Below are 22,575 nucleotides of genomic sequence, written 5' to 3'. Positions count from 1 at the left end.
ATCCTCTCTGCTCTGCTTCCCTGCCCACAACCTCCATCGGGGCCATTTGGTGATGGACGGGCACAGGAACAGGACTGCGGGGCTTTGGGGAACGGCCGGAAAACCTCCAGAGGCTCAGAGGAGATGGGGAGAGGGGAAGGGTCCCGCATGACCCATCCCACCCCTGTGCACAGGGAGTGATGTCCATCCCTGGCACACGGCTCCATGCCATCATTGACGGTCTCTCGGAGTCCCTCCCGCTGTAAGGGCCGGCAGCGGGGTGTTTCCCCAGGAAGATGAGGTGTCCCGGGCAGCGTGCGGCGCCACGACGTCCTTCCGTCAGGAGCCCCGCTGCCCGCAGGGCTTCCCTTTGAAGGGTAACGCTGGCGAGGTGCCGGCAGGGTGAGTTCATCACTGGGTGAGTGCCCTGCCAAGCAGCCCGGCCGGTTTGCCAGGCTGCCGGGAGCTAGCAGGCTGACACCAGCCAGGCTCCTGCCGAGGTTTTAGTTGGCATCACGGAAAGGTGACCTCCCCGTGCACACGCGCGTTTCGTTGGTGTGGGTGGGTTTCATAATCCAGAAAGTGCCGCGTTGGAGCCAGCGCCTCGCCCCATGCCGGCAGCCAGGCCGGCTGCGTGTAGGTAAAGAGATACAGGAACGGGGCGAGGGATGGGCTCAGATGGACCTGGGGCTCAGCCAGGAAGGGATCACAGTAGATTTTGGATGAGCTGGTAGGACCAGCCATCACGGTGCTTGGAGGCGATGCTGGACCCAACACCCCGTGGTGCTGCACCAGAGCCCCTGGTCATCCCCACAGGAGCCGGCTGTGCAGGACTTCTCCCTCCCAGCCTCCAGCACCGAGCTCATTTACCTGTTCAACCGAAACGTCTGTAAGGCTGCAGGTGACTCAGGCACGAAGAGCATCATCCCCAAGCGGCCCTCCTCCTCTCTCAGAGGGGGCAGGAGTGGCGTTGCCTTGCGGCACCTGCGGGAAGTCCTCCCTGTGTGGCTTGGAGCAGGGATCGGGGTGCAACCCAGCTGAAGTCACCCCAAGCGAGCTTGGGAGCTGCCTTGCCCCGAATTGGGGGTGCCTGCTGGGACTCAGAGTCGTGCAGGAAAGGGGGGGTCTGACAGCACTACCACAAAGGTGGATCTGATGCCGCTTTAATGAGCAGTGGTGTTAGGGCCAGGCTGGGCTGGTTATGTCCTGCTCTGAGCAGAAGGTTGGGCTGGGGCTGTCCCTGCCTGTCCCTTGGCAGTGGTGCTCAGGGGTGCCCAGCTGCAACCTCATACCCAATGCTGGAACAGCACCTGGGGTCAAAATTGAATCATTTAGCTTGGAAAAGACCTTCAAGATCATTAAGTCCAACTCGACCTACCCAGTCCCAGCACATACATGCCAGCTCACTGGGGAAATGACCCCTGTGCACCTCTCTCCTTTGGGGCACACAAAATCCTCGCTCCATCCTTGGACATCGCTGAGCCTGAAGACATGGGGGAGCAGCTCCTAGCATCAGCCAGGCCCAGCCTGGAGGTGGGAATTTGGTGCTTTGGGTTAAGGATGGCACCAGGGATGGCTCTGGACAGGGTGCAAGTGGTGCAGGCATCTGTGGCAGAGCAGCACCATGCCCATGTCAGATGCAGGAAGGCTTGTTCTCCCATGCCCCAGCATCTCCCACCGCTGTGTCCGTGCAGAGACGTGTTCTTTCCTTCCTACCTGGCTTTAAAAAAAAAAAAAAAAAAAAAAACAAGGGAGGAGCTGATAAACTCAGTTTACCAACCCAGATAGCATCTGTTGCAAGCCGCCGGCTGTGCCGGTGCCGGTGCGTGCCAGGGCTGCCCGGCGCCACGCGGTGACGTCGGGGCCGTGTTAGCCACGATAGCACTCGGCAAACATCCCCTCAACGTCATCTTGGCAGGGTGGCAGTGGTGGAGGCCATGCAGAAATGCTCCCACTGGGGCCAGGGGGTGCCTGTTGGCTCAGATTTTGGCTGAGCCCCATCCACAGGGCTCGGTGGCGGCTGGTGGCTAGGAGGGATGTTCCCCTGTGGTGGGTGAGCGGGGTCCCAAAGGGGGCTGCCGGGCAGGGGTCGAGCTCCGTGGGTCCATCTGGAAGCTGGGGGGACCCTGGGGTTCCTCCCGACCCTTTGGGGTCGCTGGAAATGCCTTCCCTCGCCGTGCTGGGTCAGAGGATGCTGCCTGTTGGCACCAGGTGGCAGTCCAGCCCAGCTTATTTTCAGCAGGGAGCTGCCCGGAGCCGTGGGAGGAGAAGCTCGGAGCAAGGAGGAGCAGTGCCGAAAGGGGGAAAGGAGCCAGCACAGACGGCCACGGGGAGCGACGGGCTCTTCCCTGCCCTCCACGGGGAGCAGGGACACGCAGGGGGCTGTGACAGCGTTTTTACAAAGTCACGATGCGGTGGGGGTTCTCCTTTGGTATCAGGTCTCACCTCTCGGGGCTCACCGTATTCCCATGTGGAATAATTCACTGGATCTTCCTGGTGGTGCTTGGCCCAGCCTGCGATTTACCCATGTCCATGGGGCAACCAAAGCTGCTGCCTGTGCCCTTGCTGCTGGATTGATGCCATCCTGATGCGCTCCCTTCCCCTTCTTCCGTTTGCTCATCTCTAGCAGGGACACGTGAGAATGCTGCTGATGTGTTAGTCCTTAATAGTGGCCTGCACCAACCACCATTTCCTTTGGATTTAAAAGCAGATCTCACGCTGAGCATGCTTACCCCTCATTCTGCAGTACAGTAATACGAGTTTTGACATCCTAAATCCAGGCATTGGGCAACCCTAACCCTTCCCATCATGGCAGGACCCTGTATTTCAGGCACTGTACCTTTGTCTTAAAACCAAATCTTTGGGGTAGGGACTGCTCCCAGTTTTTGGAGAAAAGCCTCACCGAACAGTTCATCTTATCCTCTCTGCATCTTAAGCACATCTGCATCTACAGAGCAAACAAGGTCGGGAGGAGCCCATGGAGCAGAGGAGCAGATTTGAAGGAGGGGATGTGCTAACTGCTGCCACTAATGGGTTCAGGTCTTGCTGAACATCACAACTTGAAAGTGCCCAGATGTGCAAACACACCCAGATGTGTGGGGATGCCCAAGAAGAAACCACTCTTGCTGAACCCCTTCGGCTCCCGGTGCCTGGCTCTGCCCCTCTCCTGCCAGCCCTTCATTTCAGTGAACACACCCAGTCCCTCATTGGGCTCTCAGGAGGACTGAGACTTAAACATCACAAAAATCCCCACCAGCTGCCCGTACAGGGCTCCTGGTTGAGTCTCACCAGCTTTGGAGCACCAGCAAAGGAGAGCAGTGCCATGGGGGAGGCAGGCCCCTCGCCTGCGGGCTTTGCATGGCACCGGTGGAAGATGCTGCAGCAATGCCTGGAAAGTGGTCTGGGGCTCCCCAGAGCAATTTCTGGCTTTGAGGGCTGCGTTTCACGTTTAGATCTGCATGACAAAGCCCTGTGAGCAGAGCTGGCTTGATTTCATTTCAGAGAGGAAAAAACGCATATTCGCCAAATGACCTAGTGCTGATAAACATCACCTGATGATGCAGCTTATGCTGTTGAGTCCCTTGGCCACCATACCCATGCTGTGGAGGCAAAAGGGCACTGTTGTTGGCACAGCCAGGGTAGGTTTAATCAGCAAAGCTCAGGGATGTGAAAGCCCAAGGGCCGGGTCAAGCAGAGACCATGACAATCTCGTCCTGGGTGCCAGTGGCTGCACAGCGGTGGGAGGCACTAGGCTGCTTTTAGGGTACCTGTCCCCAGGCTGTGCAGCCTAAACATGCTCCATAGGACTGAGCTACTTCCAGCAGCTGGCATCTAGCTCAACATGGCTGGCTCAGGAGCCACCACTTCACCTCCACCAGTGTATTGTGGCAAGGTTTTGGTACAGGGGGTTTGCAGGGGAGGCCTCTGTGAGAAGAGGCAGCAGCTGGAATAAGCACACAGGGAGCACGGGGGTCCCTGTACCTCTAATATACGTGCTGCTCCGCAGCCAGGCATCTACTCTGCTGCTAAGTGGGTGAGGGAAGGAAAGAGGATAACATTCATGAATTAAAGTTGCAGCCCTTTCCTCCTCCACTACTAATCCCTGTTCAGATTTAATCAGGCAAAGAGCGTATTTCAGCCATTGCGGACTGAGTTACTGCAGCAGCTCCACGCTCCCCAGAGGCTGTGCTCCAGCGGCTGCCGTGCAGGCTCACAGCAAAAAGGCAAATCCAGCAGCCTGAGGCCTGGCAGCAGGTAGAGACAATGCCAAGGGAGATGAAATGCCGGGGGAAAATGAAAAGAAGTCATCCAGCACCATGAGGATCTCAGTGTGCTGGCTGAGCTAAGGAGGCAGCTCAGATTTGGGGATCATTGCAAGATGGGCGTGGAGGGATGGTGGAGGCTGTGGAGATAAAGAGAAGCAGAGGATGAAGAGCAGGGAGAGCTGGAAGACAAATGCAGCAGCTTTGTGTGCTTTTTCATTAGGACCGTGTCAGCCTGGTTCAGGCATTCAGCTGGGAAAAGGGCCTTTGTAAGGACCCCAGGCTCCCTTTACAGTCAGTGGAGAGAAGTAGGTACTTTCTGGGCACCTAACTTAGTTTGAAAACGTTTTGGATGGTGAAGGCAACTGTTCCTGAGAGGTGTTTGCACTGATTTTGTAGAAGAAGATTAGAAAGAGCCCAGAGACAGACACCCATGCTGCCGACACCTGCATTTGCCCTGCTGAATCCTGACCCAGAGGGGATCTCACAGAAAGCTGAGGGGGTGCCTGCTGTGAAGGACACCGAGGGAACAAACTGGGAGGACACAGAACTGAAGGAAAACATGGTCATTGTCCCTGTGGTGACAAGTGAGGGAGAAAAAAATACCTGCTCGCCCTCTAACTGTGCATTGGGACAGCAAGAGGACCAAGAAGGGGATAGAAAATGTCCTCAGGAGCTTCACAGGAAAGTGGGGCAGTTGTACAGGTTTACACAAATGCAATGTCAAGAAAAAGCGCCTCCTGATTCACTTCACGGTCAAGGCACTGGTACATCCCACCTCTGCAAACAGCTAGGTGGCCATATGAGCATACAAAAATGTAGAAGGGATGAGGCTGAGAGCATTCAGCACTGATGGCAAGGAAGAAGGTGCACGGATGAGTTTTGAGCAAACCCTGAGTGCAAAGAGAAAGTTTCTTTGGCTCAGTTTGCTTCTGCGAGACTGCTGCCTGCTCCCAGCTGTGCTCTCTGCTCTGCTTTTGGCCAGAGACTCCAGTGTGCATCACAACCCAATTTTCCTGCTATTGGGAAAGTCAAAACCATTGACATAAGCACCAGAAAATCTCTGCTCTTTCTTCTTGGAAGCTGAGGTAGGGTAGAGATCCTGGCTCCTCCATCCCTACATGCAGACATAATTAGCATTAAAACTTACTACCTAAGGAGCAGTTAGAGACTTTGAACCACAAATTCACCCTGTCAGCATTAAACTGATGAGGCCACAGGGAGAAACTCTCCCTAAATAGCACCCAAACTGGGCAGCCTTGTGATAAACCCTCAGATTGCAAGCAACCCCCAAGAAACACATTAGGTTAGAGCTTTGGCTCTGGGGCTTTCAACACCAACGCACATCCTGCAGGGAAAGGATGTGCTTTATTGCTGCTGGATGCTGATGGAGCAGATGCTTGCACACAGAAGCAGCACTTAGGCTGCTTGGTAGTATCATGGGAGACTTCTACAGAAACTTGGCTGCCTTAAAGGAAGGTGGATTCAGATAGGGATGGTTTCTTCTGTGTTGTTTCTGCTTTACACATGGGGCCATGGTGCCAGAAAATCTGGCTTTTTGTTGCCAGTCAGGCTTGCTGTGGATGCTGCAGGCTGTAACCAGCCTGTGGATGTGTCAGCCAAGGCTCGTTTTTCAAGTGGCTTCTGAATGTGGAAGACGGCACCGGTGCCACCAGTTGGGAACAGGAGGTGATAGCTGAAAGAGAGCTGCTGGCCAGAGAGGAATTGCTGGGTAGGGCGACAGGCAGATGATGAATGAAACATCCTGGGATGGAAGGAAAACACTGGGTATCTTTGCAAGCAATCAGCAGCTTTGTTTGTGTGTACGCAAATATTGCTTGGAGTATAAACAGCCAGCAATTAAGGATCAAAACACAGGAAAAAAATTATGGCATCTACCTAAAATTTCCTGCATTTCGGATGCTGACTTTTTCTAAACTTGTGCAGTTGCCAGTACTCAGCATTTTTCCAGGCAGAATTTTCCATGTAAATGCATGTAACTCTGAACATGAAAGCAAACAGCATCTGGAAACAAACAAGTTGTAATGAGTGTCGTTAAGAATTTCAATCTGTAAACCACAAAATGATCCCCAGCATGTCTAAGTGGCTCTGCCAATCTGTTTCTTCCCCACCCACTAAGCATAGCAATGACATTGGGTTCATCTTCCCACTTTGGGGTCCTACTGCTCACACCTCAGCTTTATGAGCAGGCTTGCAAAATGAGCATCCTTGCCCAAATGTCAGGAGGATCACTGATTACCACGGGCAATACCCATCCTACCCATGGCAGCCCATGCTCAGTGGAGCCATTCCCCAAGCTCCACCAGCATTTGGTCTCCCATGGGCAAGGGAAACAGCTTTGCTAATGACTAGAAGTCCTGAAAGCATCAAATAATTTAGAGCCAGGCTCCCCAGGGAAGAGGAATGGCATATGCAAACAATTACCTAATCATGATCTAATTACCGAACTGGAATTTGGCCAGGATACTGGGACCCTAAGAAAAAGCTTGTAGGGTCTCTGTTGAGTGCATGCACTTGGGATCTTGACTTTATCGCTTAGCAGGAAGTATAAAGGGCTGGAAAGCAAAGCTGGTACTGTACAAAAATGCTTTGGGCTAAGCAAATGTCGTTTCATGTAGGTTGTTTCCTGGTGGCTTCTTATTTATACACATTGGAGACACACCTCTGCCTCCTGGCAAGCCTTAGACCCCCAGCTGTTAATTTGGCAAGGGCAGGGTTTGGTCCAGATGGGTGGACCATGGCTTCACCTTCTGCTGAGCATCTCTGTCATGACCCTTTCAGCTTGTACTGGTGGATGTCACTCCACGCTGTGTGGTTTCTCTGCTCAGGTGTGAGAAACTACACAAATGAGGACAGTCATCTCAGCATACTGGGAAAGATACTTCCCTGTAGGTGAAGGAAGACTAGACCTGAGGTGCTCTCCATCCGCTCCTACATCACCCTGCTTTCTGCTGCTCCTCTTGACCTGATCCCAGTGGTGTTACCCTGCTGCTGCCTTTTTCTCTGGGATTATTTTTCTTTTGTGGCCATTGCCTCAGTGAGAATTTCCTCAGTGGTCTGGTAGGCTCTGGGAGATGCTTCAGCTGAGCACCCCTCAGGCAGATGGGCAACAGGCTCTGGGTGTCCCTGCTTGAGCAGGGTTTGGATCAGATGGGCCCAGAGGTCCCTTCCAACCTCAGCCACTTCGGGATTCTGGGATTCTCTGAGATGAGAAGGAAGGGAAGCGAGGGGGGAATGATAGCCCCTGGGTAATGTGGACACTGTTCAGGGTGGAGGTGCGGGGGCTGGAGATATTGGTGGCCTCTGCTCCTTCCCTTTGTGTAGTTTTGGACAAGTCTCCCAGGGGAGCTGTGGGATGGCTTCAAATCATGGTATATCGCAAAGGGCTCGAGGCATTATGGTGAGGTTTGGGGCTGCCCTATGCAGTACCCCACAGAAAGAATCTCTGTGGGGCTGGCAGCTACAACCCAGCACCCAGGGACTCCTCCGCTTCCACAGCTTGCTGCCAAGGCAAACCTTGACGGTGGCAGGATCCTTGCAGACCCCTTATCTCAGCTCTAATGTTTAAACAACCATATCTGTGCCAGGTTATTTCTCTCCACCTTTTGCTGATTTCCATAAACAATTTTATGTAACCAGCTGGGTTGGACTTCCATTAGCATGGAGCAAGGTCTTTTTAGTCATTTTATAATAGAAAATTAAGTTGAAAGAGCAGTATTTTCCACTTTTAATTTTTATTTATTTTTAATTTTTTTTTTAATCCTCAACTATTGGAAGACTTAAAGAGCTCTTGAAAGGTGGCTGTTCTGGTTGCAATATATCATATGCATATGTGATGTATCACATGGTCTGAATTTTTGGGTAGACTTGTGTGGTGCCAGGAGTTGCACTCGATGATCCTTACGGGTCCCTTCCAGCTCAGGATATTCTATTATTCTATGATATAATATAATATAATATGATGTAATATATCATATAATTATCATATAATGATAATACCCAGACCAAGAAACAGAGAAAATTTCAGGTTGTTAGTTACAGTTTGAATTCTGCTTTTGCATTTGCTGTTTATCACTATATTTCATTCAAAGATGCAGCCAACAGTATAGAGAAATAGTCCCTAAGGGAAACTCATCTTGTTCAAACAGATGTTATTCAAGTAGCTCCTGGGGAAGATTTTGAGAAGATTTTCTATTTTTATTATTCTTTCAAAACCCATCCTCTTGCACCTACCACCAGGGATACACAGTGAAGTCCAGCAACCTCTGTAATAAAGTGTTACGATCCACAAAAACAGCAGCTTTCAGGCTGTCGTACTACATCTTCTGTGACTTATCTTCACCTGCAGCTGGCTCTGTTATGAAGGAAAGTGCCCCACAGTTGCCAGCCAGGCAGCATTGTGGACACAGATATGTTAAATCTTGTGTTAACCTGCAACAGTCAGCAGCAGAGTGCTAGGTGGTGCATGGGCGTTTAATGAAGCAGAAGGGCTTCTCTTATCTTCGCGTTTTACTTTATTTGGATTTTTTTTTTTTTTAATTTCAAATCCTTTGGAAAAAGGGACAAAAGGAGGAGTCAAAATGTGATAGTAGTGAGACTCATGGGCAAACCTGGGAGGACAGCATTGCAAAATGCTTGCTCTCTGCACACCCCTGCAAGGAGACTGGTGGCAGAAGGTGTTCACAAAGGGGCTTTTTTATTATTATTATTTATTTATTTATTCATTTATTTATTTTTATTCTGCTATCGCAGCTCTGAAAGCTGGATGTGTGTGTGCAGGAAGGAGGAGGGTGAGCCTGCCTGCATGGCTGCCTGCATGACTGCTTTCCCCTGTTCTTCGTGTAGCTGGCGGCACACGTGCACGCCGCTTGGACTGCAGCACCTATGGACACCTGCGTGGAGGGTTCACTAGCCTGTTAGCAGAAGAAATGTCAGTCAGCCAGCTACTTCTAGAAGGCTGCTGGTTCTGTTAAGCTGTGGGAGCTTGGCCCTTCCTTGCTATGTACTTTATTGTTCTAGGAAATAATTTTACAAGAGCACCATAAAAATCCTCTGACAAAACCCATATTGTTCATAAATGCAGTCCCATGTGTCTTACAGAGGCATCTTTTGTTTTAGTATGGAAGCCCCTTTCTCTCCCTGCTGCTCTCAGACAACATATATGCTGTGGTATGAAATCACACCAAAGGGAAGAAATTCCAGCTGGTTGACCCCAGCAAAGCAAGAGGGACCCAGTAACCCCAAGGGGTAGCATGGTCTCCTTTACACCTGTGACACTCTGTGCTAGAAGGTGAGCAACTCCACAGCTTTTCACTCTGCTCTTGGGATGGTGAAGCAGGGCAAGCAGACAGAGGAATCCTCTGCAGTCTCGTGGTGCTTCTTCCTCAGAGCCCATCGCTTGGGCTGTATTTGCCAACAATTTTTCCTTTAGCTTTGACAAATAGCTCATCTTTTCTCTCTGCAAATATTCCTCTTCAATGAATAAAAACTACAAAAGCAAGAGGAAAGCTTTCCCTCTAGGCTTTTCTATTGAAGAATAATCTTCTGTATTCCTCAAACTTCTCCTGTTAACATGAACAGAACAAAAACTGAAGGCACAGCTGTAAGGCAGGAAACAAGCCTGTCTGGGGTGAGGGCTTGTGCACCTTTCCAAGATAAAAGCACCTCCTCTTGGAAAAGCAAAATGTGTGATTTCTTTAAAGTGAAATAGTTGTTCTCTCTCCCTTTCTCTCTTTCTCTTTCTTCCTTTATAACAGGGAAGCCACAGCTCCATTTAAATGTGAATCAGATCAAAGAGGAGTGTGAAATAGCACAAAGGGTGTTGCATGTTCCTATTAAATCAAAAGGTGACCATCTCACAAACCACACATTGAATGTGAGACACCAACCTCAGGAAATACTGGTCTGATATCCATGTGGCCTGCTGTGTACAACACATGCCATCCGTATTTGAAAAGAGTTAACTTAGAAAGAAAGAGCTACAAAGCAGAGATCATACAGTCAGAGCCAGTGGAAAAGATGTCTTTTTTTGTCTGGCAAAGGAAAATGGGGAGAGGAGATGGGCTAGTTGCCTACAAAAACACCTAGTAGGTAAATACTAGGAAGGGAGAAACCCTGCTTAAGTTGAAAGGTGAAGTTGGAAGGAGGATAAAGAAGAGCATGAATACGTATAGGCTGGAGATGGTAGCTGCTGACTCATTCCTGTATATCACTGGAGCAGATCACCAAAGAGTTTGTGAAAAGGTTGCTCTGTGGCCACAGGGACAGTGCTTCGGACTCCAGAGGTTCCCAGCTCCCCACCACAGATGGCAGATCTGTGCCAAGGGGAGCTACTCAAGGATAAAACTTAGCCAAGAATAAATATGGCTTAAGTGGGAGTATTTCTGCTGGTCAGAAAGATCATCTGAGTTTAAGGCAAGGCTTTCAGAGCACCTGAACATCCTTCAGCTCATGGATACGTTAAGGCACCTGTTTTTGGAGGAACAGCAATAGTGGCAGTGTCCGTGTTGGCCAAATGAAGGTTCACTGTCAGAGAGCACCAATCCTAGCACGTATCAAGACCTAAGATGACCAGATATTGGGAAAATATCCCCTGTCAGGGTTTTTATTTTACAGAAACCCTGTGTTGCTGGCTTAGCTGCTCGCTGCTTGGTCAGATAGAGACATCACGCTGCGCATGACAGCCCATGTGTGCTCAAGGACGAAGAGCCCCAATATGAACAAGAAATGTTGTCTTTGGGATGCTTGGGATCGTTGCCTGAGAAATGAGTTCATTTCTGTTGACTCCTGCATGAGTGTTTGAAAGACTTTTCTGTGAGCAGCTGTAATTGAGAGGTCAGTTCCCATGGAAGCTGCCCTGTTACACAGAGGGTTTTTTCCCTGAGATAAAAGGATGCTTCTTGCTTCTCCAGCCTTTTGAACAGGGATTTGTAATCTAAAAGCTGGCAGATCTCTTTGTGCTATCTGTCTGATATGGTTATGTGGTGAGAGTGTCTGAGCTTCCCATCTTTGCTAATGTATTTATCTTCAGGAAACCCCTTATCTTTAATACCTCCTCCGTTAATAATTGTCACAATCTCCATTCTGTGGATGGAAGATTGAGGCACAAAGACTAAACCCTACCCAAGTGCCCATGCTATGTGGGGAAATGGCTGCAGAGAGTGTTTTGAAGGGCCAAAGTGGGACATTAGGGAGCATGCCAAAAGGAAAGACTCAGGCATGGTGACAGGTTGAACAGTGCGGGGGGAGCCTCTGGTTAAAATTAAGCCAGTGGTTAATGCCTTAAATTGACAGATCACTGTCACTTCCAGATTTATCAAGTCATCTTTAGGAAAAGCCAAGCTGGGGACAAAGGAAAGAAGATACGTGAAGATGCAGCCCAAAGCTTGGCTGGTTGTTTGATGGGGATTGCTGTCTCTCACTGCCCTGTTCACCTCTCTGCCCTGCAGCATGACATGAAGGTGCACTCCTTTGGGTAGAACATGAGGCAGAAGTCCTATCCACTTCCAGGCCTTTAAAATTTCACAGTTATCTTCCAGGTTGAGCATTTCAGAATGTTAAAGGCAACATCTTGGTTTAAATATAATGGAGGTAATTACAGGCTACTTCCAGTGCAAGTATGCGTTGTTCTACTGCTACTGCACTGACTGTCTGCTGTGATCCACTCTATGGAAAGCTGCACTCCAAGATACTATTGAAATGTTTCCCCCCCACAGGTAGGATGCCATGGAGTGTTGTGAAAAAGATCCTGCAATCACTTAGGTGTTCTGCAAATGTTACATTTTATTAGTGAATAAACGGAACAGAAATACCAGTGAAAGCCAGCTTAGTAGCTTGTTGCTTTTACAGCGAAATCTGAGTGGTGCTCCCCAATACTGGAATATCAATCCACTGCTTAGTCTATATTCAGCACTCAGTTCCTGCCAAACGTCATGGGGTAAATTAAAAGCATTTTTATTTCCTTATCTTTAGAGCTTAGCCCCAAAAACCTGGTCTGAGATGATTTTTTTTTTGTCAGTTGCATAACAGAAAAATCGTTTAACAGATCTAAAGCTTTTGATTTAAAATAAAGCCCCTGTGGGTTTGCTACACACCAGGTTTCAGTTTGATCCATTCTAAAGCAGTAGAAATACAAAATTCAAAATAGGCATAAGAGCAAGAAAAGCAGAGGAAAACACAGTTTACTTAGCGTGCAAATATATCTATGGGATTGCTCTTTCAACAGAGAAACTATAACAAATTGGCACGTATAAAACAGCTGGCAAGCTGCAGTAAGTCAGGGACCACCCATTTATAACCTTCCTATCGAACAGCAGGTGATCCTGAACCAATGACTGGAGCTTGAGTAGCCAGAGAAAATTAACTCTTGTTCTGCAGAGAATGAAAATTAGGCATCCTGGGGTACAGTTGCCTGAATTTTCTGACTCGTTTCTGAATTTGCAGAGTACCTCAGTCTTAGTTCAGAAAGATGAATAGTTTCAGGGTGTCAGTGTGCTTGCTGCACCGTATTTCCCCTCTTTATATCAGTAAAATTCTCCATTAAAATAAAATCGCAGTGCTGACAAAGTGTACTGCCTGTGCTAGTCGAGCACACTGTGAGCTGCAGAATTTAGATGTAGTCTGCAATAGGATTTAGGGCTTTGCTTATAATTATTTGTGAACTTTTTATTCCCTTTTGTGGATTTATAGAAACAGACCTGGAAAGATCTTCCATGTCTAAGAGGCTGAGGACAGTACAGGAAGTTTTGTTGTTTTTTTTTTTCTTCCCTCCTTATATTGCAAGTGAATTGTAATACTAAACTATTTCTGTACTAATGACAACAACGTCCAGAGGAAGAGCTAGAAAAAATAACAGAAAAAGATGCATTTGGAGACTATCACTTCATCTGGTAAAACACAGAGAATTTGATTTCATAGAACAACTTTAATTTAGAGGGAGGTAATTTTACCTTGCAAAAGTTTCTCTGCAGTAGCACGGTCCCTCTTCCAGCCTATCTGAAGTGGAAAGGAGGGAGGGGATGGACAGGCACAAAAGGAACCACTGTATTTGGGAGTTAGGATCTGGCTGAAGTACTTACACAAGCAATCTATTTGGATCTGACAAAGATCGTTAAAACACTTCCATCAGAACTGCAGGGAATTCATAACACCTGAGATAATGCCAGTGTTCATAGTCCTTGCTGGTAATGACATCTCTCCCAGCAAAGCTCCTAGCTACAAGATGCTTACTTGATTGCCGTGCTTACTAATAACGTTACTATGATTTTAAAAAGTGTGACATCATCTGCTTTCGATGAGGTAATTTCTGTATTATGGTAGCATTTGCAAGCTGTAAGGAAGATGGGGATTTGCTGTACCAGGTTCTGTGTGATGCTGTAGGTGACAATCATACTCCAAAGATTTCAGTCTTTAAATTAGGACAGGCAGAGGAATGGGGAGCAGCAAAAGGAGAACAGTCATGATGGATTTAGAATGATAGAATCACAGAGCAATCTAGGTTGAAAAAGAACTTCAAGATCATCAAGTCCAGCCATCAGCCTGACCCACCGAGTACCACGACTAAAACACATCCCTTGGTGCCATACCCACATACCTTAAATACCTCCAGGGAGGGGGACTCCAGCACTTCCCTGGGCAGCCCGTTCCAATGCTTGACCACCCTATCTGTGAAGAAATTCTCACATGGCTAGCGCACAGATTAGCTCCTGTGCAGCTAAAGGGTTTTCTTTTGCAACAAGGCTGCAAAGGAAGAAGGACAAGGAGAGGTGTGCGAACAGCTTGGAGACCCCCAAGCTGATCTTTCACTGCCAAAAAGTTCTGAGACTCCACTGAAAGCTGAGGAGTACTGGAGATATGGAAAGGCTGAGGATCTGGCATCCTACCCTCAGGCATGCAGGAACTCAGACGTCCCCTGGAGTTAACTGGGAAGCCAGTGTTGTGCTCCGCTTGCAGCTAGGCAGGCTTTGAGGATACGCAGCCAAAACACAGATGCCGGTACTACCAGACTTAAATAACATGTAAATAAGCAAACCAGAGCTTCTGTGGAGCATCTCAGCAGCACTGAAGTCAGTTTGGGGCAGCAGGAGGAGATCCCTTCGCCACCTGCCTTGGTGCTGGTCCTTAGAGCTTCCTTGCTGATGATGGCTGCTTGCACTGCTGGGGGAGGAAAGTGTTCCCAGTCCTCTGAGACCGTCTCTGGCAGCAGCTCACAGTCTTCCCGCTTGTCTGCAAGAACAAAATTCAAGGGACCCCCCTTGCTATTTCAGAGAAGCTGTACATGTTTTCGCCACATCTCCACGACTGATACACTTCTGTGCAGCAAACGCAAAGGCAGTAGAACACAGTGCTGCGCAGGACAGAACTCATTGTCTCCTGTCTAGGTCTGAATTTTGGGAAGGCTTCTTTGAAAGACCCAGCCAAGAGACTTGCCCCGTGCCCGTTGCAGGCTTTTGGGATATTCTAAGCATTAATGGCATAGAAATCACATTATATGACACTTCGCTTTCAAGTATCAACTTCAGAAATTATTTGTTACTCGTTGGATCATCTGTAACCAAAAGCACACTGCAGTGTGAGGCTTATTAACAGCTTGGGATGAAGAAGTGTGAGGGTTCTGGGATGAAGCAACGCTAAAAGAATTAGAGGCCACCAGATAAAACTACGAGGACCAGGCTCAAAGGAGCGCAGGAGTGAAACGGTCAGAAAAAAAAGAAAAAAGACGAGCAAAGCACCGTGGGTTGGAGGCCCGGCCCTCCCTGCCCTGAGGTGTTTCCCGAGGCGGCGCCCCCTGTCGGCCATGTCGGGATGGCTTCGGGGAGCTCCCGCCCTGCCCTCCCCGCCCCGGCCGCTGCCTCCCCTCGGCGGAGCTCGGCGGCCCGGCTCCTCCTGCGCTCCTCCCCCGTTTCTCCTCCTCCTCGTCCTCCTCCTCCTCGTCGCCCGGCCGACCTGCGGCTGCGGGGCGGCATGAGGAGAGCCGGGGGCGGCTGGTGGGGCCGCAGCTGAGGCGCGGCGGCGGAGGGGGGCCGCCGCCATGTCGCTGCTGTGCGTGCGAGGTGAGTGGGGCAGCGGCGGGCGGGTGCCCGCGGTGGCGGAGCCGGGCTCCCGGTGGGTGCTACCCGTAGGTGGTGGCCACCCCGCACACCCCTCGGGGTGTCCTGCCTCAACTGGGGGGAGAGGAGTGGGGCGAAGCCGCGGGGATCCCCAAAGGGATCCCCAAAGGGATCCCCAAAGGGACAGGTAAGTCCGCCAGCACCTGCCTCCAAAGTTGGTTTCCACTCTGAGACGCCGCTCACGGTGGGAGCGCAGCTGGAAGGTTTCAAGTCTGTGTGGGGCTTTTCTCGTTTTATTTTTAATTGACGGTCTCCATCCCTCTTGGCATCCCAGTTGCCTCTCAGTTGAGCCCATGTTGGGTCGAGAAGCCGTGAAGGTGGCGCCTAGCCTCGCACCTTCAGGTGGAGCCTTCGGCAGGTGGCCGAGTCCCCCCAGGTCTGGCCGAGGGCAAGGACAACTTTTGGGGCGAGGAGAGGCCCCGAGGAAGGCAAGGAAGCAGCAGGTGTGATGCCAAAGAGCGGCAGTCCAGCCTGGTGCCAAAACCTCGGAGCGGGGAGGAGCCGTGTTTGAGTTTCGTAGCTCATTTGTACACGAGTCAAGACGCTGCCGCTGAATGAAACTGCGCTGCTGGCAGAGAGCAGGCTGCTGTCACTAGCTTTAACGTTGTTATTCTCAGTGTCTGTGCTTCTAACCTGCAACATTATTTCAGATACATTACCAATTATCTTCTCCTCCTGCTATCGAGCCTGGTTCACTTGCTGAACAGGTTACTGAAAAGTTGTGCTTTCTCATGCAGGATGGGTTGCAGTGCTAGTCGCTTGCTCTTTATCTCCAGTTCTCAATTTCTTGCTCTCTTGTGCCAGAAAAAAAAAATAAAATAATTAAATCCCTGAAGGGAACCATCTGCCAGGACTCGTGCTTCTGGGACGTGTCTCCTGTCAGTGTTCTGCGCTGAACGCTGGTCGCAGGGTGTCCCCACAGCTGTGCCCTTCGGCTTAGAAGTATTGTTTTAATGTTCTCAGCTCCTTTGCCAGATATGATAAAAAACTGACACTGGTGTGCTGCTGCCAGTTCAGCTTTTCTTTTGCTCGTCTCTCTTGGTTTGGTAACAGCTCTTCACCCAGCTGTTCATCACCTTTTTGAATCAAAATCAATGTTTTGATGATAGTGTTAGTAAAACGATGCCAGCAGAATAATACCAAAGTGTATTGAGTGTGCAGTGTTTTGGGGAGGGCACTATCCCTCTATGAGAGGGCTTCTTAATTAAGTTTCAACCCTTTTATTAAAAAAAAAAAAAAAAATCCTGTTTTAAGAGGTAGGAGAGTTTTGTAAGTGTGGAGCTTATCATAAAAATGTTCTCTGTAATCTCTAAAGCACACTGAGCATCTCTGGTGGACTTATAAATTTGGAAAGTTTTGCCAAAATGTCTTAACTGAAACTGATTCTTATTAGCTCAGGGATGCTTACATGTTACGTTTTTTCCCCCCATTCTTTTTAGTGCTTGATCTTCAAAATGCTCTCAGGCTGTCTTATGAAAAAAAATCTGCTTTTGATGCCACATGGCACTTGGCCACTTGTGTTAAAGGTGTATTTATACCCCTTCTACTAGGAGTAGTGAAAGACCATGAACTGGATGTTGCAGTTACGGGGACAGTCTTGCTTTGCTAGGGTGTTCCTTCATGATCCATTGAGCCTTTGGGACAAAAGCATTTCAGTGGTCCAGAATGATGCACTTTTGTGTTTGTCTTATTTTGTCTGGGTGCAAAGATCTAAAGAAGAAACTTGAAGTGGTTGGTGACTGTGTGGTGGAAAACAGCTGTGAAAAATATCTTTCGTATCCACCTGCTGTGCTACGATGGTAGATAACACTGGCAGTGATTTAGATGATACAGAGCACCTTTATTATAAGAATGCAGAATATAGTCAATTTACTAAATGTGTTTTTTAAAATGGTCATGACTGAAAGAGTGAGCTCATGAGAACTCACAAGTATGAACCATTAAACATAAAATGGTGTTATACTGGTGTAGAGCAGTCTAAAAAACAAAATAGGTACCAGAAGGTGAGGTAAAACAATCACTTTTGGGGCAAGCAGGAGTAAGTTCTGTTGGCTTATGTATTTATTTATAACAAGCTGCTTTTTTCATTAAAAATGATACACATGTAAATTTGCACAGTGACTTGGGGTTGGATGCTGTAGACCTGAGATTAAAAACAGAAAGACAACCAAAAACCTGTGAAAGAGAAATAGGTGGTTAGGACGCTGTTAATCGCCTCTGAATTGCAGTTTAACAGATAAAAGCGAAACATGGAAAAAAAAATCTAAGTGGCAGAGTAACATGAGACCTAGCAGCCAGAAAGTGTTGTAATTCACAATTTTTTTTCCACTTGAATTATGTGCATTAATGATATTTTAATGAATGGATAATCTAAAACAGTGCACACAAAACAGATCCGAGCTCTGCCTTTGTTCCCCAAAGGGCAGCTGACATTTGTGGCTTGATCTCATTTTTTAGTGGTACATTTCTTTTTCTTCTCAGAGATCAAATCAGGTATTTTTTTCAGAAGCTTTGTGCCATGTCTGTTGTAGAAGTACCTGGCAGGAAATCTAAACTCAGCAGAAGTCTGAGTCTGGCCTCACCTGCAAGTGTTTGGAGGATGTGGGAAGTGGTTGTAGGAGTGATCTAAGGGACTCTTGGGGAGGAGGAGTCTTGAAAGATGCAGAGGGTGTAAGAGAAGGAGAAAACAAATTCTGAATTTTACACAACCAAGGCCTTTAGAAGAGACTTCTTCATATTTTGATTCTACCGCTTAAGTGCTAAAGAGATTGCATATACTCCAGTTCAGAGCAGCTGTGTCTGGATTATGTCTCATAATCTTCTCTTGGCACAGTTCGCTTTATTAGTTTGCATTTAGGGTTGTGTTTGTGAAAATAGCATGTATTAAATAAAAGTAGTCCCAGGGAAGCAGTCTAGTTTTTCACATCAGTCTTGCATTGTAAACTTTCTTTTTTTTTTTTTTTTTCTTTTGGAAGTCTTGATTTTTACCTTGGATCTTAACTTCATTAAATTTCTTCCGATCTTTCCTGTCTACCAGCTTACAGGCAGAAGTAGCTGCTGTCTCAGAGCAGCTTGCAAGGGTCATACCAAGCGAGGACCACCCCGAGGTTGGATCACCTGGTCACCAGTGTGTTGTCATCGGTTCCTTTGCTCTGTTTGCATTGTTGTCCAAAGATGCACTTCAGACCCTTTCACTTGCTCACATTTATTACATTTTACTTTGCCACCAGCTCTTGGTATCTCAAGATGATGGCATAGCTACTTGCCAGACCCAGTGATGGCTCTATTCTAGTCTTCCTTCTTTATAACAGCTTATGCTGTGTCTTCAGTTCCTTTGTCTCCCTAGCTTCTGGACCTACCTTCTCCATCTGATAATAGTAATAAAAATTGTGTTGCTTTGTCTCATACATCACCTGTCCCGTTCACTGTATCAGTATCTGAAATGCTTTACTTTGCCGTTCCAGGGATATTGGCAGTGGGCATCTTGTGTCATCCCTGCATGTGGTGTGTGGCTTAGTCCCGTGAGGGCATGGTGCTTTTTGTCTTTGGGTCTGGTCTGCAGCGTCTTTGTGAGACTTAGCTGCCTGAGGTATGTGGGACATGGAGTTAGGAAATTTGTTCTGGTTTTGCTCTCTGAAATTTTAAGTTTTTGACTGCTGTGGGAAATGATAACACCTAGAGGCTAGGGACTTTCTTTTCATTGCATGCTGCTTATGTTGCTGCTGCTTTGAAAAGCTGCAAAGCTTGCTTATCTGGTGACTTTTTTTTGGTTTGTCAGAATAGGTGGAGTGGAGCTCAGGGAACTTAACAGCGCTTTGTTGTGTTGGCAGCAAAACTGGGGTTCCTGCCCACCTGGTTAAACTCTGTCATTCAAGAGAAAGAAGCAAGTGGGGAAAATGGAAATGGGTGTTACTAACACTAGAAATAAAACCATGTCCACCTTGTTGAATGTTTAGAAATATCCATAACTAGAAGGCTAGTAATCAATCACAAGGGCTTTTTCTTTGTGTTTAAGGGTTTTTTTTTCCTCAATACAATAGCCTCAGCTCACCTCTGTGTTCCTTGTGAGGCTGAATGCAGTGCCTCCAGCTCTTGCTTCTCAGTGGTGAAGGACTCTCTCTTGTAAATAGTACTCTTAGCAATAGGGTGATTGTACTTCTGTGTTGCGACTGCTTTCTGAAATGGTTGCAGAATTGAAAAAAACAAGACGGCAACAAAACCCTACCTGCTTTTGTGTAGATTAAAATGGAAAAGAGCAGAATTAGATTCTGAAGACAGTAGCAGAAGTGCAGGTATTAAGACAAATACATTGATTCATGAAGAAGTTGCTGTATACTATAACAGACTCCTTTTCTCTAGCTGCAATTAATCAAGAAACTACCAGTGTATGTAGCGTTGGAACAAAATAAAATGGGTTACAATTTTGGGTAGTAATGCTAAGATAAAGTGTCTTAGCTTTTAAAGGAGCCTCATTGCATTGAGTTTTAAGATTGGGGTTTGGAAGGTTGACGTTTAATTGGTGGCTTAATCAGAGAGGGAACTGTAAAGCTTTCAAGCTTCTGTCGTTAAGTAGTACGAATGCTTAAAACCTACAGACTGCATTTGTCTTGTGATGCACAGATGTTCGTTCACTTTTCTGTTTCAAACCCTCCTTCAGCTTTGGACACTAGTACTGCAGCGTTTCAACAGTGTGGATTCCTTGTTTTAAGAGATCGGTCACTAAGAACTGCTGGAAAATCCTCTCTGGTTTTCAGTGGGGTAAAGGAAATGTACAGAGGTGCTTCCTGAATTCGAGCAGCATCTGCTTTTTTTTTTTTTTGCTCAGTTGGTGTCCTCTCAGCTGACTCCTTCAGTTTGGGATCTGCCAGGTCAAATGTGTTAAAGTTGTTTTTAACGTAATGTTTTAATATGGAACATACTGATGGATTTAATCCAAGTGCTGTAAGTTCCTCGTTTTGAACTGTAACAGTCTGAGGGCTAGTTACAATTTACATAGTGTCATATAAAGTCCAAGTAATATAACTGCTTTTTTTTTTTTTTTTTTTTTTTTTAAATCCTGGACCTTCCCTTAAATATTTGGCTTGGACGCTTGTGAAATGCATACGTCTGGTGGCAAATGATCCTTTTATTACTTTGCCTTGAAACTTTCCTCCCTTGTTTTTTTCCCTCTACCTTGCTAACAATTTTTACACAGTATTTTGGAAACTACTTTAGTCACGCAGTGAAAGCTGTTCTTACTGCTCTTCCTAGAGAGCAGAACCGGAGTGCTATGTCTAACAACACTTCTCTTTTCATACAGGGATTTCATTGTGTGGTCTTGCAAACAGATCAGGAGCTGCTGTGAGGATGTGGTTGGACTTCCCTCAGTCTCTCTTTGGTATTAAAACCTGCTAGTACCTCTGGCATTTTCTTTGTATTAAAGTGCGTGGAAGCAACTTGCTTTCACTGCTTTATCAGTCATCATTTCTTCAGAACTTTACCTCCTTAAACACTGATTGCTGTATTAGTTTTTACAGACATTTGCCTGGTGTGCTCAGTGATCTGTAGGCTCCTGTCCTCCTGTGAGCATGCTGAGTGTCGCCTGGAGTGTGGCACTCTGGTCTCCTTAGGGACTCTTCTAATCTTTCAGCATGTATTTAAAGCAAATGTCACTGGGCTCCAGGCTTCTTCAGATGTCTAGGCTTTCTGATTTTTATTATTTGCATCTTGGATTTTGTCTTCTCTTACTGGTAGACTGCAAAGTACCTGGTCACACAGGTGCCTTGCCTCTCCCCGGGCATGGAGCAAATGTTTATTGTGTGCTTGTCATTTCTTTGCCATTGGCAAATTAATCAGTGACTGAGTTAGGATGGCAATGTACTTGTTAGTGTTTCTTTTTATCCTCTAGGTTGATAAAGATTTTTTTTGTTGTGTTTATTTCATCTCCCCCTACACCTAGGGCCAATTAACATGTATTGATAACTGTTTATTTCTTGTATGTTGTGTAGTGGCTTGTATCTCTTTGCTGCTTTTGGAGTGGGGTGGACTAAAACGGTACTTGCTCGAGGAGTAGTGGCTTTTTGGTTCCCTAGAAAACTCTTCATAAATGGTTTCTGCATCTGATATCACAGTTTCTGTTCAATTTTATTTTTCTCAATGAAATAACTAATAACTATCCTCAGCTTTGTGAATTTCTGAACTGTCTCTTGTGTATTGCTAGGTATTTGATTTGATCACAACTACTCTAGGCAATTTTGAAATCATTGTTCTGCAAAAGTAAATTGTGATAGGGATCCAAAGTGGTTCTCCTGCTTAGTGCTGTTAGTGGAATGCTATCTACAAGTTTTAAAAGAACTGTGGAATTGCCAGTAGGCCTAAGGACTCCCCAGTATTTCTCAACTTGACCAGCTTTATTTGACTAATACTGTCTTCTGTGAGTTCACATTTCAGTTAACTACTACCATACCAAGCACCTTGCTTGTAACATGTTTTCCTGAGTGTCTGTGTTTCTAGTTGAGACAGAAAGAAAGCTTCAATTTTAATCCAGAATAAAAAAAAAAAAGTTTAAACACCCCCCAAACTATGATTGGTTGTTCAATGAAAAGATGAAGTGAGGTTTACAGAGTGTATCACAAAAAGCTGAGATGCCCACCTCCTTCACCAGGCTTTCAATATAGACTCCTTAAGTTATTTTTCCAATTATTAGCTTTGAGCTTCAATTGAATTATCACACTTTCACGTAATACAGTGAGTACCTGTTGATGTTAGTGATCTTTCCCTTCTTAAGCAGTGTGGAGTGCAAGAGACCTGCAATGGATATGGGGTCAGGTTAGAGGAAGAGAAGTCCTCAGCTGAAGAATTCTTTTGACTGGTGTTGGTTGAACTCCGTAAGCACCACGTTACTACATGAAATCATACCCTGCTGTTGTGGAAGGTGATGAGGAAATGGAGGATGGTGCTGGCAGGTTTGCTGTATCTTTCACAAGTAGGTGAGGGTATCTTAAAAATGAAAATAAATGCTACCAGCTGACGGTTGTGACTCAGCTCAAGTTCTCTCTAGCATGCTGCTCTTGAGTGTTCGTAGGTTCATCCTTTTCTCAGGTGAGTTGGAGGAAGATTTGGAAAGAACCGTGAGGGAGTTGGGTACCTGCATTCAATGGGAAGCCTACGTTCAAAGACCTTCAGCTTAGTGAAATTCTATACTGAGGGTGTTTAAGTACCAGGTC

The 22,575-nt window shown here is 47.0% G+C and overlaps 1 protein-coding gene across 5 annotated transcripts in view; it reads left to right on the top strand.

Annotated features, from left to right (window-relative positions):
• The first annotated feature begins 15,118 nt into the window (after nt 1-15,118).
• Nucleotides 15,119-22,575, top strand: part of UNC13B (unc-13 homolog B) — a 219,894-nt gene continuing 212,437 nt past the window's right edge. For 2 of the 5 annotated variants that reach the window (XM_083818327.1, XM_083818325.1), the window contains exon 1: nt 15,119-15,313. In XM_083818327.1, coding sequence (XP_083674453.1) covers nt 15,292-15,313 — 22 coding nt within the window. In that variant the 5' untranslated portion in view covers nt 15,119-15,291. The remainder of the gene's footprint in view (nt 15,314-22,575) is intronic. The other 3 variants (XM_083818328.1, XM_083818326.1, XM_083818329.1) reach the window with 2 other exon arrangements.

This window comes from Anser anser (assembly GCF_964211835.1).
Source record: "Anser anser genome assembly, chromosome: Z".
In the NCBI taxonomy this organism is placed as follows: Eukaryota; Metazoa; Chordata; class Aves; order Anseriformes; family Anatidae; genus Anser; species Anser anser.
This window is presented reverse-complemented; position numbering and strand designations above follow the sequence as displayed.